This window comes from Bos indicus x Bos taurus, chromosome 1 (genome assembly GCF_003369695.1).
Source record: "Bos indicus x Bos taurus breed Angus x Brahman F1 hybrid chromosome 1, Bos_hybrid_MaternalHap_v2.0, whole genome shotgun sequence".
Classification (NCBI taxonomy): domain Eukaryota; kingdom Metazoa; phylum Chordata; class Mammalia; order Artiodactyla; family Bovidae; genus Bos; species Bos indicus x Bos taurus.
Window position 1 is genome coordinate 114,851,795 of NC_040076.1, and position 13,557 is coordinate 114,865,351.

The 13,557-nt window shown below is 35.8% G+C and overlaps 1 protein-coding gene across 27 annotated transcripts in view; it reads right to left on the reverse strand.

Annotated features, from left to right (window-relative positions):
* MBNL1 (muscleblind like splicing regulator 1) overlaps window positions 1-13,557 on the reverse strand; it is a 222,293-nt gene that overhangs the window by 112,475 nt on the left and 96,261 nt on the right. The window contains exon 1 of one of the 27 annotated variants that reach the window (XM_027543403.1): window positions 8,462-8,554. The exons of 25 other annotated variants lie outside the window; for them this stretch is intronic. In XM_027543403.1, the coding sequence (XP_027399204.1) occupies window positions 8,462-8,467 (6 nt within the window). In that variant the 5' untranslated portion in view covers window positions 8,468-8,554. Of the gene's footprint in view, window positions 1-4,301; window positions 4,868-8,461; window positions 8,555-13,557 lie in introns of those variants that run through there. One more of the 27 variants, XM_027543437.1, reaches the window with a different exon arrangement.

The following is a 13,557-nucleotide window of genomic DNA, read 5'->3' on the forward strand; positions in this document are numbered from 1 at the left end:
AAGCCTTACCTCTAGTTTCCCCTGAGCCACTAAACCATGATACTTTTCCCAACAGCATTCATGACATCATGATTCAATCATCATAAAAGGTATGGTTAGGCATAAGAGGTAGCATCAGAGTTTGAAGAAAGCATGAGTTTTTGCTCTGTGGTTGTTATCCTGTTGTTATTGCTATTGCTTTGTGGAAAGTGTGTATGTGTGTACATGTTCCGTTTAGTTTTTCAGTCTTACAAACTTGGGTCTGAATTCTGACTCAATCACTTCTTAGTTGTGTGACCTTGAGAAAATTACATAATAGCATCAACAATTCAATAGCTATTTTCTATATGCCAGCCACTGTGCCGAGTGCCTGGCATACACTCTCATTAAATTAAATTTTCATAAAAAGACAAGGAGATAATATTACTCCTATTTCAGAGCAAGTGGGACTATGACTAAAAGAGGATAGTAAGTCATCTGTTCAAGGTCAAATAGCCAGTGATGATCGGCAGCCTAGACTGAATTGGGAGGGGGTTTAGAAAGGAGCACCTTAGTGGCACTAAGTCATAAAAAGGGGCAGGACTGAATTTGGGAACTAGCACTCACTGCTGGAATTTACAATTAATAGGATCTCTGAGTGTGGACACTGGAGCCATATGTCCTGAGTTGGAATCCCTGGGTCCAGTTATGGTATCTTGAGCAGATTATTCAACTTCTCTTAGCCTGTTTCCTCATTTGTAAAGGTAAAGTAGTACTACACACTTCCAGGTGTTTCTGTGAAGAATAAATGAGATAATTATTGTAATGACTAGAAGTAGTAGGTAGTCAATAAATTACAATTAAAGACATATCTTAACCTTGAATAATTCAATAAGCTTTCATTTCTACACAACAAAAAGGATATTGAACAGTGTAAAACTCCCCTAAAGTATCAAAAAGTCAGTATCTGGGACCATCCCTAGATCTGTCCTTTCTTTTATTTGCTTGAACCAAGTTCAGCTCTGTTTTTTCCTTTCTTTTCTACACAGATATGTCTAAGACTGGGAACTTTATTTATTACAACTGAGGAAATATATCATAAAGGCTTATGTACATTTGACATTTCTCAGTGTCAATTATAAATGTTCTGCTCATAGCCCAAGAGTCAGCACAACTCTCATACTCTCCAAGAAGGCACAAAGAATAGATGGGAAATAAAAACCAGTGGGAATTGAGAGGCGTGAGTCTTATGAGCTGAGTGATAGTGTAAATACTCAGGGATCATTATGATTGGGATTAAACAGACCTTAGTTTTTGAACTAACCTAAGACTTTTAAGACTTTCAGTGAATAAGTACTTCATACTTTTTTCTAAAGTAAGTGTTATAAGTTTCTGTTGCAAAATATTCTAGCACTTAAGTATTTTTCAAATTGAACCTTCTTAAAGGAGAATTCAGAGTTTATATTCTTAGTTTTGCACACATTTTTCCCCTAGGTCTGTCTTGGATAGTGAGCATCTTGGAAAAGGACTGGATTACAATTATACTTCCCCAAGAATCATAGTAAAAGAGCCATAGTAAAAGGTCCTATTAAGTGATGATATTGTGTGTGTGTGTGTGCCCAGTCATGTCCAACTCTTTGTGACCCCATGGACTGCCAGGCTCCTCTGTCCATGGGATTCTTCAGGCAAGAATACTGGAGTGGGTTGCCATGCCCTCTATCAGTGGGGTCTTCCTGACTCAAGGATCAAACCCATCTCCCCTGCATCAGCAGGCAGATTCTTTACCACTGAAGCACCTGGTAAGCCCCAAGTGCTGACAGAAGTGTGGTAAAATCAGGGGGACAATTGATTTTTGAAGTAATAATTTCAAGTCGGGCAACCAGAATGCATTTAATTAATAAATATGTCAAATAATTTCACACAAATACAATTACTCTATTACAGAGAATGAGCATTCTCCCACCTTTATGATGCCATAAATAGATATCTTGAAAGTTGCAAACTGAATAATTTTTTTAATTTTGGAAACAATCGAAGTCAATTAAAATTTCTACTTAGAAACAGAAAATATACAGTTGCATACAGGTCTGATCTTTTCAACTTTAAGAATTGAAATTTTTGGAAGACTGTCAAATTTACAGGATCATAAACTGAAATAAATGGGATGGCAGAAGTTCTACACTCTCATTAAACAAAAATATTTCAATGATTTCCTTCCAATGTGCTTTTCAAACTCTTAATATAATGAAAGCCACACTAAACAAGACAGAAATAAAAAAGAAATTCTAAAGGCCCCAATCATGCTACACTGGAGAAGTGAAACCAGGTTTATGAGCCATGCTCAGAAACTCTAAATACTAAGGAATATCTCTTCTAATCCTAGAATCCATTCGTTGCTCTGCCGACATTGCTCTGGCCCTTCAAATGTACTGCAACTTTAAGAAACAGAATCACATACAAACAAGTGCACTGGTTAGAATTCAGTGACTTGAATTCTGGTCTTGTCTCTGAGCTTAAGAAATTATGAATTATTGGTCCTCTGTTTCCTTATCTCCAAAATAGTCATTTTATAATTTGTTCAATTTATTTATTATTATTATTTATTCTATTCAGCTAACTGCTAAGATCTTAATAACACCACTATTTGGGGATATCTTGTACCTTTTCTGTATGCCTTAAAAAAGCAACCACTAAATTCTAAATATTACTATATTGTGTCCTGCTTACATGCAGTTACTTTCTTCATAAAACATTAAATACAATGAACATCACTAATTGATTATGTTCCACTAAAAATGCTTTTAAAGTAATTTTAAAATTGTAAGAACATTTTACAAATGGCCATAAGTACCATCTATCAGTCTGTCTTCACTTAATTAAATAATTTTAAAATTTAATACATATATATAATTTTATATGTATATTGTTTCATTTCTTGTCCCAGTAGAATATAAGTATTCTAGATAATAAAACAGAAAAAAGCATTCTACAAGCCAACTTGAGAATAATGCAAACTCCTAACTTCTACGGTGCCATACATTTTTTAAAACTGTAAACTCATTATAAATGTTAAGAATCAAAGCATTAAAATTTCCCTTTTCTGTTTTTACATGTGAAATCAATTACTCAATTAGATGCACTGAAAGACAGCAGAACATTCCATTTGCTTATGCTTCAAAAGTCTAGAGGGAATAAAACTTGAATTCGATTGTAAATAAAATATTCGGTTGAACATCTTTTAGTTTTAAAAATACACATGCTAAAATAAGCACCATCAAAGATAAGTCTTCTATTTCATTTTATACAGCTGTTGGTCAAAACTTCTTTTTCATTTTTAAAATCTGTTACATTTTTGGTTATTGAAAGTGTTTCAGTGTGACAGTAAGCTAATAATAGCCTTGATTCCAACTACAGGGAATCAATTAAAAGATTAAGTCCTTATTGAGAAGAAAACAAAGGGAGGAAAAAAGAAGGCATGAATTGATAGTAAGGCCGCCAACGATCTCATATTAGAAGTGTCTTAATAACACTTTCCAGAATAATGTCCATGAATGGAGGCAAAATAAAGAATAAAGTTTATAAATAAGTAACAGTTGCCAAAAAAGCTATAATGCTGAAGAGATGATTTGTGCCATTCACTCCAACATGCTGCTGTGCTCTCTCCCATCCCTCACACACCCCCACAAGTATTCTTAATCCAGTATTTTACATGTAAATGGAGCAAAATCTTCCCCCAAGAAATAGAGGCAGGAAAATAATCTCTTAAAAAAAATAAACGAAATTAAATTCTAAAAGAAAAGAGACTGCTACATTTAGAACAACAAGCAGTAATTTTTGACAAAGGACAATAATGCATCCTGGCACTACCATGAACTGAGCTGCCCTTCTCATTCCTTCTGAATTAACTGTGGACTTTGGAATTTGAATTTGAAAAATGTGAGGAAATAACCATTTCATGTTTCTGGTTTTCAACATGAATGGAGAGGTAAATAAAATACAGGCATTTGAAAAATACACACTTTCTATTTTATTTTTAACTGTTTCCACTCTCAACAAGATTCTCTGACAAGATACACAAAGCCAAAAGGTCCTTCACAAGTTCCACTTCAAATGATGGAAAAAGTATTTTTTAAAAAACTATTCATCATCAAGTTTAATCTAAATAAAATCAAATAGAAATGTGACTATTACACCAAATTCCTAAAAGAAGTGTTTTTTACTTTGGTTCTATCATCAGATACAGAGCTGCCCAAGGATAGCCTACCTATGGAGTCTACATTAAGTCAACGGCTGTAGGTTGTTTTAGCATCTAGAGCAGCTTCCTGGAGAAATCGGAATCTTACCTTTACACATCTTCTGCAGAGGTTTCTTGGTGCTTTGTAAACTCCTGAGGTCTATGTCAAACGGCCATTCTCTTGCTCCCAGGGTCTTAGGGGCTTGGAGAGATCCCAACACCTGCTGCTACCACTGAGTGTCGAGGCTAGGAAAGCTTGAGGGTTTGGACAGCAGGATCACTGAGCCGCAGCCAAAGCTTGGGAAGCCTTAACAACTGAAAGCAGGTGTAGAGGGCAACATGGTACCCAGCACAGGGCGCTCAATTGTAGCAGCAGGGGGAGGAATATTCCCGCCCTCACAGGGGTTCAGAGGCAGCCATCGGGGAACCCAAGGGTCTGTCAGTGGACAGGGCCAAGGAAGTGGAGACATGACCACACAGCACAAGACCCTAAGGGGACAAGGGAATGGGAACAACTAGCACAGAGCTCAAGAAGCGCTTGAAAAGAATCACCAAAATTCACCAACAGAACATAAGAAGCGATGGCAAAGTGCAACGAAATACACGAAGATAGGCCATTCTAGCATCCCACATACAGCCAAAAACACAGCTGAGGGGGGAGATGGAGCTCTAGTTCTAGAAAGAAAAGTAAGGAAGACACATTATAGTATGTCTACTGGCGTTGAGGTTAAAAATCTAGTAAGTGGCATAAAATTCCTAAATCACATTATTATAACATTTATATTAAGATAAGGGAATTTACAAATACAAAAAAAGTCACAGGGTGCTGACCCACAAGACTACAGAGATTAAAAGGCAAAGTTATCCACTATGAGAGGAGAAAATGAGAAGACAGCAAGAAGGTTAAACCCAGTTGATTTTTTAAATTGAGAAACCATTAAAACTGCTTTTTAAATACAACATGTTTCATCAAACACACCACCTTCTATTATGATCAGATGACGGGAGACTGAAGGAATTCAATGAGATAAGAAGAATAAAAAGAAAAAGTAGTGAACAAAGAGTGTTCAGAGATGAGGCAGAGATGGAAAAAAGAGAAAAGAGAGGAGGCAGAAAGAAAAATGAGCTTAACTCAGTAGTTTTTAATGCTCTGTCAGGTAACTACTCACTGAGATTCTCCTAAATTTGGGCTTCACAATATTCTATTTTCCATGGAGACACCTATAGCTTGTTAACCACTATTCACAGCTCTTCAACTGCTCACAAACCTTCAGGAACTTATCTTGAGGAGCCAAGTGAATGTTAAATATTAAACAGTTACAGGAGATAGACCGTAAGACAATTTTGCTTTAATGAGCTGGATAAAATCAAGCTAGAGACTAAATATAAACTCTGATAGAACTTTAATAATCCCTAATATGAATCAAAATTAAAACGATCAGACTCATTTAGGAACTGTCACTGTTTCAAGATGAGAAGCAAATTAACCATGCATAATATTTTATATTGTTTTAGAATTAAATGAAAAGAAATACTACTGCCTAATGGAAGTTCTGTGTGTGTAATCTGGACTTTGGGTATTTACTTTTATATATACATATGTGTGTGCGTGTATATATATATATAAGTCCAAGTTAACTAGAAGAACAATAATAATAATCTATTTACTTGGTGTCAAATAACTCAAATATTGTGTGTTGGGAAAGGCTGACTTCCATCTCCAGTCTCATATACATGTGGTTATGTCATATATATTATGTTGCTGCTGCTGCTGCTAAGTCGCTTCAGTCGTGTCCAACTCTGTGTGACCCCATAGATGGCAGCCCACCAGGCTCCCCTGTCCTTGGGATTCTCCAGGCAAGAACACTGGAGTGGGTTGCCATTTCCTTCTCCAGTGCATGAAAGTGAAAAGTGAAAGTGAAGTCGCTCAGTCGTGTCCGATTCTAGCAACCCCATGGACTGCAGCCCACCAGGCTCCTCCGTCCATGGGATTTTCCAGGCAAAAGTACTGGAGTGGGATACGTGCAATAAAAGCAGCACTTGCTTGGGCAAAACTTATGTCCAGTAAGTCACTAAGGGTCAGATATTTTTATAAAATGAAATAATCCTTATACTACAAAATAGTAAATACTGCCTAGGCAGCTAGTATTTTAAATCTGAGAGAATTGAGATTGTGTAAGAGGATGAGGAATATGAATTTCCCTTTTAAAATACCTTTATTGTATAAACAGTGCCTAAGTGGAGACAGATGTTTGTTTGAACTAAAGTTTAATTTTTTAAGACACAATCATGTCAATATGATAGGTTTGCATACGAAAAGATGAACTGAGTCCCTATGGTGGAAACCAAATGGAAGCTGACGTTTTTTCAATGTAGTAAGTCTGACTTTAAATAAAATATTTAAAAATCAATTACAGTTTGTTTTCTGACCTCTTTTCTCAATCCCTCTCATGAAAATCAATTTCAATCATCTAAACAACAAAAACTAAAACATACAAATAAGAAATGTGGAAGAGAAGATAAGAAACGGAATTAAAGTTGCCAATTAAAATAGTACAGTCCATTCAATTATAAGCTCTTCAGACTTCAGAATAGTATGTCAGGATTGTCAGTGAAAATAGAAAAATCGGTAGTGGCTTTTTAAAAATAAACATGATATTGCTACTAAAGTATCTTCCTAAAAGTAATATGATTAGATAATCTAAACCAAAGTTTGTTTCCCTATTGTTAAGCATCACAAAGGAAGAAATTGTTGACAAAGGTGCTTACAATTGTATTCCTGCACCTCATTAACCTGTGAACATAGTAGGTGTAGTGTGTGTGTGTTAGTTACTCAGTCGGTGACAACTCTTTGTGATCCCATGGTCTGCAGCCCACCAGGCTCCTCCATCCATGGAATTCTCCATGCAAGAATACTGGAGTGGGCAGCTAGTCCTTCAGTAGGTACTCAATATACATTTACTGGCTGAATAGTCCCGCCACATGTGAAAAGGCACTTCTCAAAAAGCATAGATGATGGGGGAGTGGCAGTTATGGTCAAATAGAGTTCTTAAAAATTGAAATGACATTAAAATCATGGCTTGTCATGGCCTTTACTATGCTCTGAGTAAACTCCTAAATTTGATTGTCAAAGTTTTTTATTAAATACCTATTAATCATAGATTAATTATTCTGGAAAAACATGGTCTACACATCTATGAAAAACTTGGTATTTCTGTATCTTCCAATCTTTTCATGAAAGATACAGGTAAACAATTAATTGGCATATATTCCCTTCTGATATAAATTATAAGATGGAAGAGATACATATGTATTTCAAATCTCAAAGTAGGATTATCAAAAACTATAATAGAGGGGGGATTATAATAGCAGAGGGGATTATCCTTTCCCCTCTGCTTTGGGGAAAGGAAATTTTAGGGTGAGAAAATTTCAGAGTGAGAAAAACTGAGATGAGAAGTGAAGTTGCTTAGTCGTGTGAGACTCTGCGATTCCATGGGCTGTACAGCTTAGCAGGTGCCTCCGTCCATGGAATTTTCCAGGCAGGAGGTCTGGAGTGGGTTAGCTCATTCAAATTATTCATTTTACCAATCAAGAAACTCGCTCAAATGAACTACCTTATATTGGCAATTAAATACATTAGCAATGAAATTTCTTTATTGCTAATGTCAAAGATTCATCCTGAGCAACGAAATTTCTTTAGTGCTCATGTCAAAGATTTATCCTGAGCAACTATCTGACTAATATGAACAGTATCTTACTAATTTCCTTACATAATTATCTTGAATTGAAAAGAATATTCCTGACAAGAATTATATGTAATATACAGTCTCTTAATTTAAAATTCTATATTCTTATTGTGTTGCAAAAAGGAGTAGCTCATTTAGATTTGAAAGGAAAAATAATTTCTTTCATATACTGAAAAGTTATTTAAAAAAAAAATCACTGTGGGTCAAATGAAAAACAAGAATGAAGATTAAATAGGGCCTAAGAAATAACATCTACTCCATATACTGAGACAGCTAACAAACTTCAGGATTAGAACTTTCAAGTGGTCAAGCTGGGAATAAATATGAATTTTATTAATGGAACATATATGGTATCATGGATCAGGTCACCAGTGTTAAAACTATGATTTCTTTCTAAAACAAAGTTCTGAGATTCAGACTATAGATGCCATTTTCCCAGGGACGCCACCTCAGTCCTCAAGAGAGCGGGTCTGCCCAAAAGGTATCTTAGTAAACTGGCTCCCCACTTGCCTTATTCACTCACCAGCATCCATTAGCCAATTCCATGCTTTATCTTCAATAGATAAGATACTGCTTCTTCTTGCCATGGTGCCATGAAAAGGATCCAGGAGGTTCCCTTAAACAACATTTCCTGAGTGACTGGGGCAGCACCAAGAGTAAAGGATATGCCAGGTCAGCCACTTGTCCTTCCCAGCAATATTAGCAGCAGCAGCAGCAGCAGAAGCTGGAGCAGACCATTTAGACCCGACTCCTTGCAGGATGCTAGCCAAAGCATTCTTGTTTACTCTACACCTAGACAGAGTTTGCCCGTATGTTTGCGCCTTCCCCACAGAGTGTCAAAACAGGTGTTTTCCTGTGATCGTGCTTAAAATCTGCTCCCCAAACAAGGTGATAAATATACTTTTACTATGAAATTCCACATTTTTAATTCTATGGAAAACACAGTTTTAAAGATTTACTTTATCACAAAGAAGACTTGATGAATCTTTGTTCAATTTTTGTTTACTTTTCCCACTCCTAAGAAGCAGGTACTTTGCCCTAACATCTCCTGTTAATGAAAAAAAGGATGTTACCATATGAAATGAATGTCATCATGCAACTTTGGTCATTTCTTTCATAATACTCTATTTGCCTTTCTGGCATAAAATTACATTTTACAAACGCTTATGTTTTCATAATCTTTACAACACTCCCGACAGATGGGGAAATATCAGGACTCATGAACTTTATTTTACAGAAGAAGCAATGTCTTCTCTGCTTCTCTCTTTCATTCCCATTTTTATGTTATTGATGAGTTGCTTTTCCTCCCAGTGGCACTCAACTTAACGAGTGGCTAGAATATGTCTGGACATAGAAGGTAAATCACTAACAAAACATTTACTTTATTTAACTAATTTATCCAGAGCTCAAATCTCACAGATAAAAAAAAAAAATTAAGATTTAAAAAAAAATCTAAATAGTCTAACAAAGGGTAAGTGAAAAACACATTACTATTATTCTCCTAACAAGTAAATGTTACTTATTAGAAAATAATTATAAACACTGACACATTTATTCTCTGCATAGTAAATAACAATAATTCTCATTAGCAAAACTGAAACCCTACATACACAGATTCTGATGTGTGAAACCTGTATGAAACCCTACATACACAGATACATACATGTTGCTCATGTATCAATACTTCACATGTTCACTTAAACACCAAAGTAAAAATCAGAACAGTAATTAACACATACCACATACCCAAGAAGTGCCAGGCACTCATTACTTTACATGTGTTATTCCATTTAATCTTCGCAGCAACAAAATCAGATATTATTACTGCCCCATTTTGCAAATGAGAAAACTGAGGCTCAGTCAAGTTATGTCACATGTTTAAGGTCACAGGGCTCAAAAATGATCACTGAATCCAGGTTATACATAGTTCCAGGCCAGGAGCTCTTAAACATGTTGTGAAAACTGCAGTATCAGTTCTGGTTTACAAAGTTTAGGTAAACAGATCATATGTATATGGTACTTATTGTGTGCTCTAGAATTTCGTAAGTCCTCTACTTCTTCAAGATTCAAAACAACTCAATAAGGTAAATATGTTCCTATTTAGGGGGGTATGAATGTTAAGGACATTGCCAAAGGTCATAGGAATTGTAAACAGCAAATGTAAACTCTGGTTTCAGGGAATGTAGTTCCTGAAGTGGTTTTGTGCCTACGCCTACCCTCTATTGCCTCCTGAAAGCTGATTACATGTTAGATTCTTAAATAAAGGAGATAAGAAACGTCAGCTCTGGCCAGAACCCTGGTGGGAGAAGGATCATCTACCCCTGCTCCTTTTCAAAAACATAGGTATGAAGTACATAATGTCATATACCCTGGTGACTCAGATGGTAAAGAATCTGCCTGCAATGCAGGAGACCCAGGTTCGATCCCTGGGTTGGGAAGATCCCCTGGAGAAGAGAATGGCTACCCAATCCAGTATTCTTGACTGGAGAATTCCATGGACAGAGGAGCCTGGCAGGCTACAGCCCACAGGGTCACAAAGAGTTGGATACGACTGAGCAACTAACAAGTAGATAAGCTTACACAATACACAATTCTATCATTTTTCTTAATGATGCTTACTAATTTAAGGAATTTACAAGTGTTTTATTCTCAGATTTTAAAAAGGACAAACTCAGTTTCATACTTTATTCCAATGTATCATATCTTCAGAGGCAGTAACAGAGTAGTAACATTATTATCCTCACAGTGTCAGTCATTCTTTTTGGGGGGATTACCACTGCTGAGAGTCATATTTATTTTTATTCCCATCTTTGGCAAATAAATGTGATCATGTGTAGGGCCAAGACAATAACTGTGAGCTCAGAGAAAGCTTCAGAAATCCAAGGTTCATCCCTTGAGACACCGGCTGCAACCAACCTTAGACCAGGATACTTCCTTGAATATTTAGCAGCTGAAATGACCTTCTTTAAATTAGCTCTTAAAGACACAAAGCCATCTGGGGAATGTCAGACAGCTCAAATCAAGCATCTAGGGAGCCATGTGTAAGTCTGAGAAACCAATAAGAATACTGAGACCAAGCAATTAATTTGGCAGCAAGTCTAACTCTCTGGACAAATTTTGGCCAACTTTAGCTTTTTATGGCTTTAACCTGATATAAATTACCATAAGAATCCATGAAAACTTCAGAGAAAAAATATACTTATGGTAAAGGTATCTACCCTGTGTCAGAATTTAGCCACCAGCTGTAAGCAATGCAGCCATTTGGTGGCATTTAGCAGGAAGAAATTTACATACCTATGTGGCACAGCCTGGGGTGATGCATTAGAGCCTACTTACTCTCCATTATTTTTACAATCAAAAGTTTCCACAGAAGGAAGATGACAATTCTTTACCGTATTTCTAGACAACTACCTTCTCTGCAGAAATCCTTAGGAATTGGAAGTATAGACTGTGTCCACATAAGCTTGATTTTTCTCTTTGCTGACAACAAGATTTAAACTTATCTCAATGTCCAATGTTAACACCGAATTAAAACAAGTTATTCAAGATTTTTAGAAATAGATTCTGGAATTTTTTTGGGTGGGAAAAAATAAAATAATTCCATGGGCTTTTACATAGACAGAACACAACAAATGATTTTATGACTTTGGCACTACTGAGTGACAGACTAGGAAGATCATGACTCATTGATGCAGTCATCTGTATTTCATATGAATATACATAAATATATTTTATATATGTATATAGTCATTCTGAATCTTTGTCTTATCTATTGAAGTTACAGTTCTTACTTCTTGCTGTCAGTGATTGCAATTAAAAACTTAGAAATATGATTCTGAGGTGTCAGACAATAAATATATGTTTGTGGATAACTAAATTAATAGCTTCTTACTCATCAACTCCTACTAGGTCGACTCTTTTATTTAATTCTGTGAACTTGGCTTTATCTGCAAAGAAATATATTAATAAGCACCAACTCTAGCCCGTACACAGATCAAAACAGGAAAAGCTGCAGTGAGCTTCCCAGCTTCTTCTGGAAATTAAACAACGTACCAACTGTAATCAATCCTTAACTAACACAAGTCAGCTAGATATGTACTGGTGACCTAAAAGTGAAAAGCTTTAATTGCGCATTACAAATTTCTGAGTCATTTTGTCCTCACAACTTTTTAAGCTTGAAATAAACCTAAATGCTGGCTAAAGAAAATCCCCAAGTATGACTTAGTGTTTCCAAACCAGGAAAAGGAAGGACTTTCAGTGTTTGAGATAAGGTTTGTTTTCTGTAGTTGGGAAAATAAACATTTCCTACGAAATTATGCCTGGGAGGCTGGGTGTGTGTGTATATGGAAAGAGTGTCTGTCTGGATGTGGGTAAGGTTAGAAAGGGGGAGAAAGCGAGAGAGGGAGAAAGAGAGAGAACTTTTTAGTAGTATTTGGTGTTCGTGCAAACTGGTTATTCTGGGCTGGAATCAGACTTTATCTCAGGAAGTGTGTGTACCTGAGTCATGAAAGCATTGCAACTTATCATAAAATCAACAGGAAATGCTTACCTGACTACATATCATATTTCTATAAATGAAGTGATATAGAATATGTCCCACGTGGTTACCTAAAATAACAGTAGTCTTGGGTCTCTAAAGTTACATTAGTTAGATAACCTTTTAAAATTTGATATCTTTATTTCAATATACATAAGCCACTTTCTGCATTTATATTTTTTCTAAATAGATGAATACACAAATTTTGTCCTGATGCTGTGATTATGTAACCTTAGAGATATCTACTTTCTTGAAAACTACTTTTTATGTAATTTACTGTTTACTGTAGTTACTGAGGGATGACCAACAGAAGTACAGTTTTATATGTCAAGTAAGGATACATATGTAACCTAGCATATGACATTTTAAGCATCAAGGCATCAATAAGAGCTTCTACTACAATGATGCATCTTCCCATGTTGGTTAGTTGGAAATGTGTCATACAAGCCTGTGTTTCAATATCTGGATATCGGATTAAAAGTAGAAAGACAAAATGCCACTTCCAGGTCTGTGTCTACCAGTTCATCTAATCCTTATTACACACCTTGGAGGCAGATATATTATTATTACCCTTTGACAGATGTGAACATTCAGAGAGATTGGAAAACGTGTCCAGCAAAACCTGTTCCCTAACAGAAATGAAGGATTAATAGGATTCTACCAACACACATACCACTTGTGATGTTAACTTTCTTGTTTTCTGTTATAGGGACTGTTACACATATATACTTCATCTGATATATAGAGTTAAATTTATATTTTTGAGAATTTATAGAAGCAGTTCTTAAAGTATTTGGAGATTGTTAACTCTTCTGTTGTCAGATACGTAAACAATAAGTGAAAATCATTTCAAACCGAGTAGCACACTTATTTTAAGACATCCAGAATGTTTTTGTTTTACCTAACACTTGAAAACAGTAGAATGTTTGCCTGTTTTAAAAGAAATCTGTTTTCTTTATGCACTTGAACATTAATATGTGACTTAAGCCAGGTCAGTTTGGCCAAGGAGTAAATATCGCTCTTTTATTTCAACATCATTTCTTTTATTTCTCTGAATCCGTAACAGAAAAATGTCTCCATTT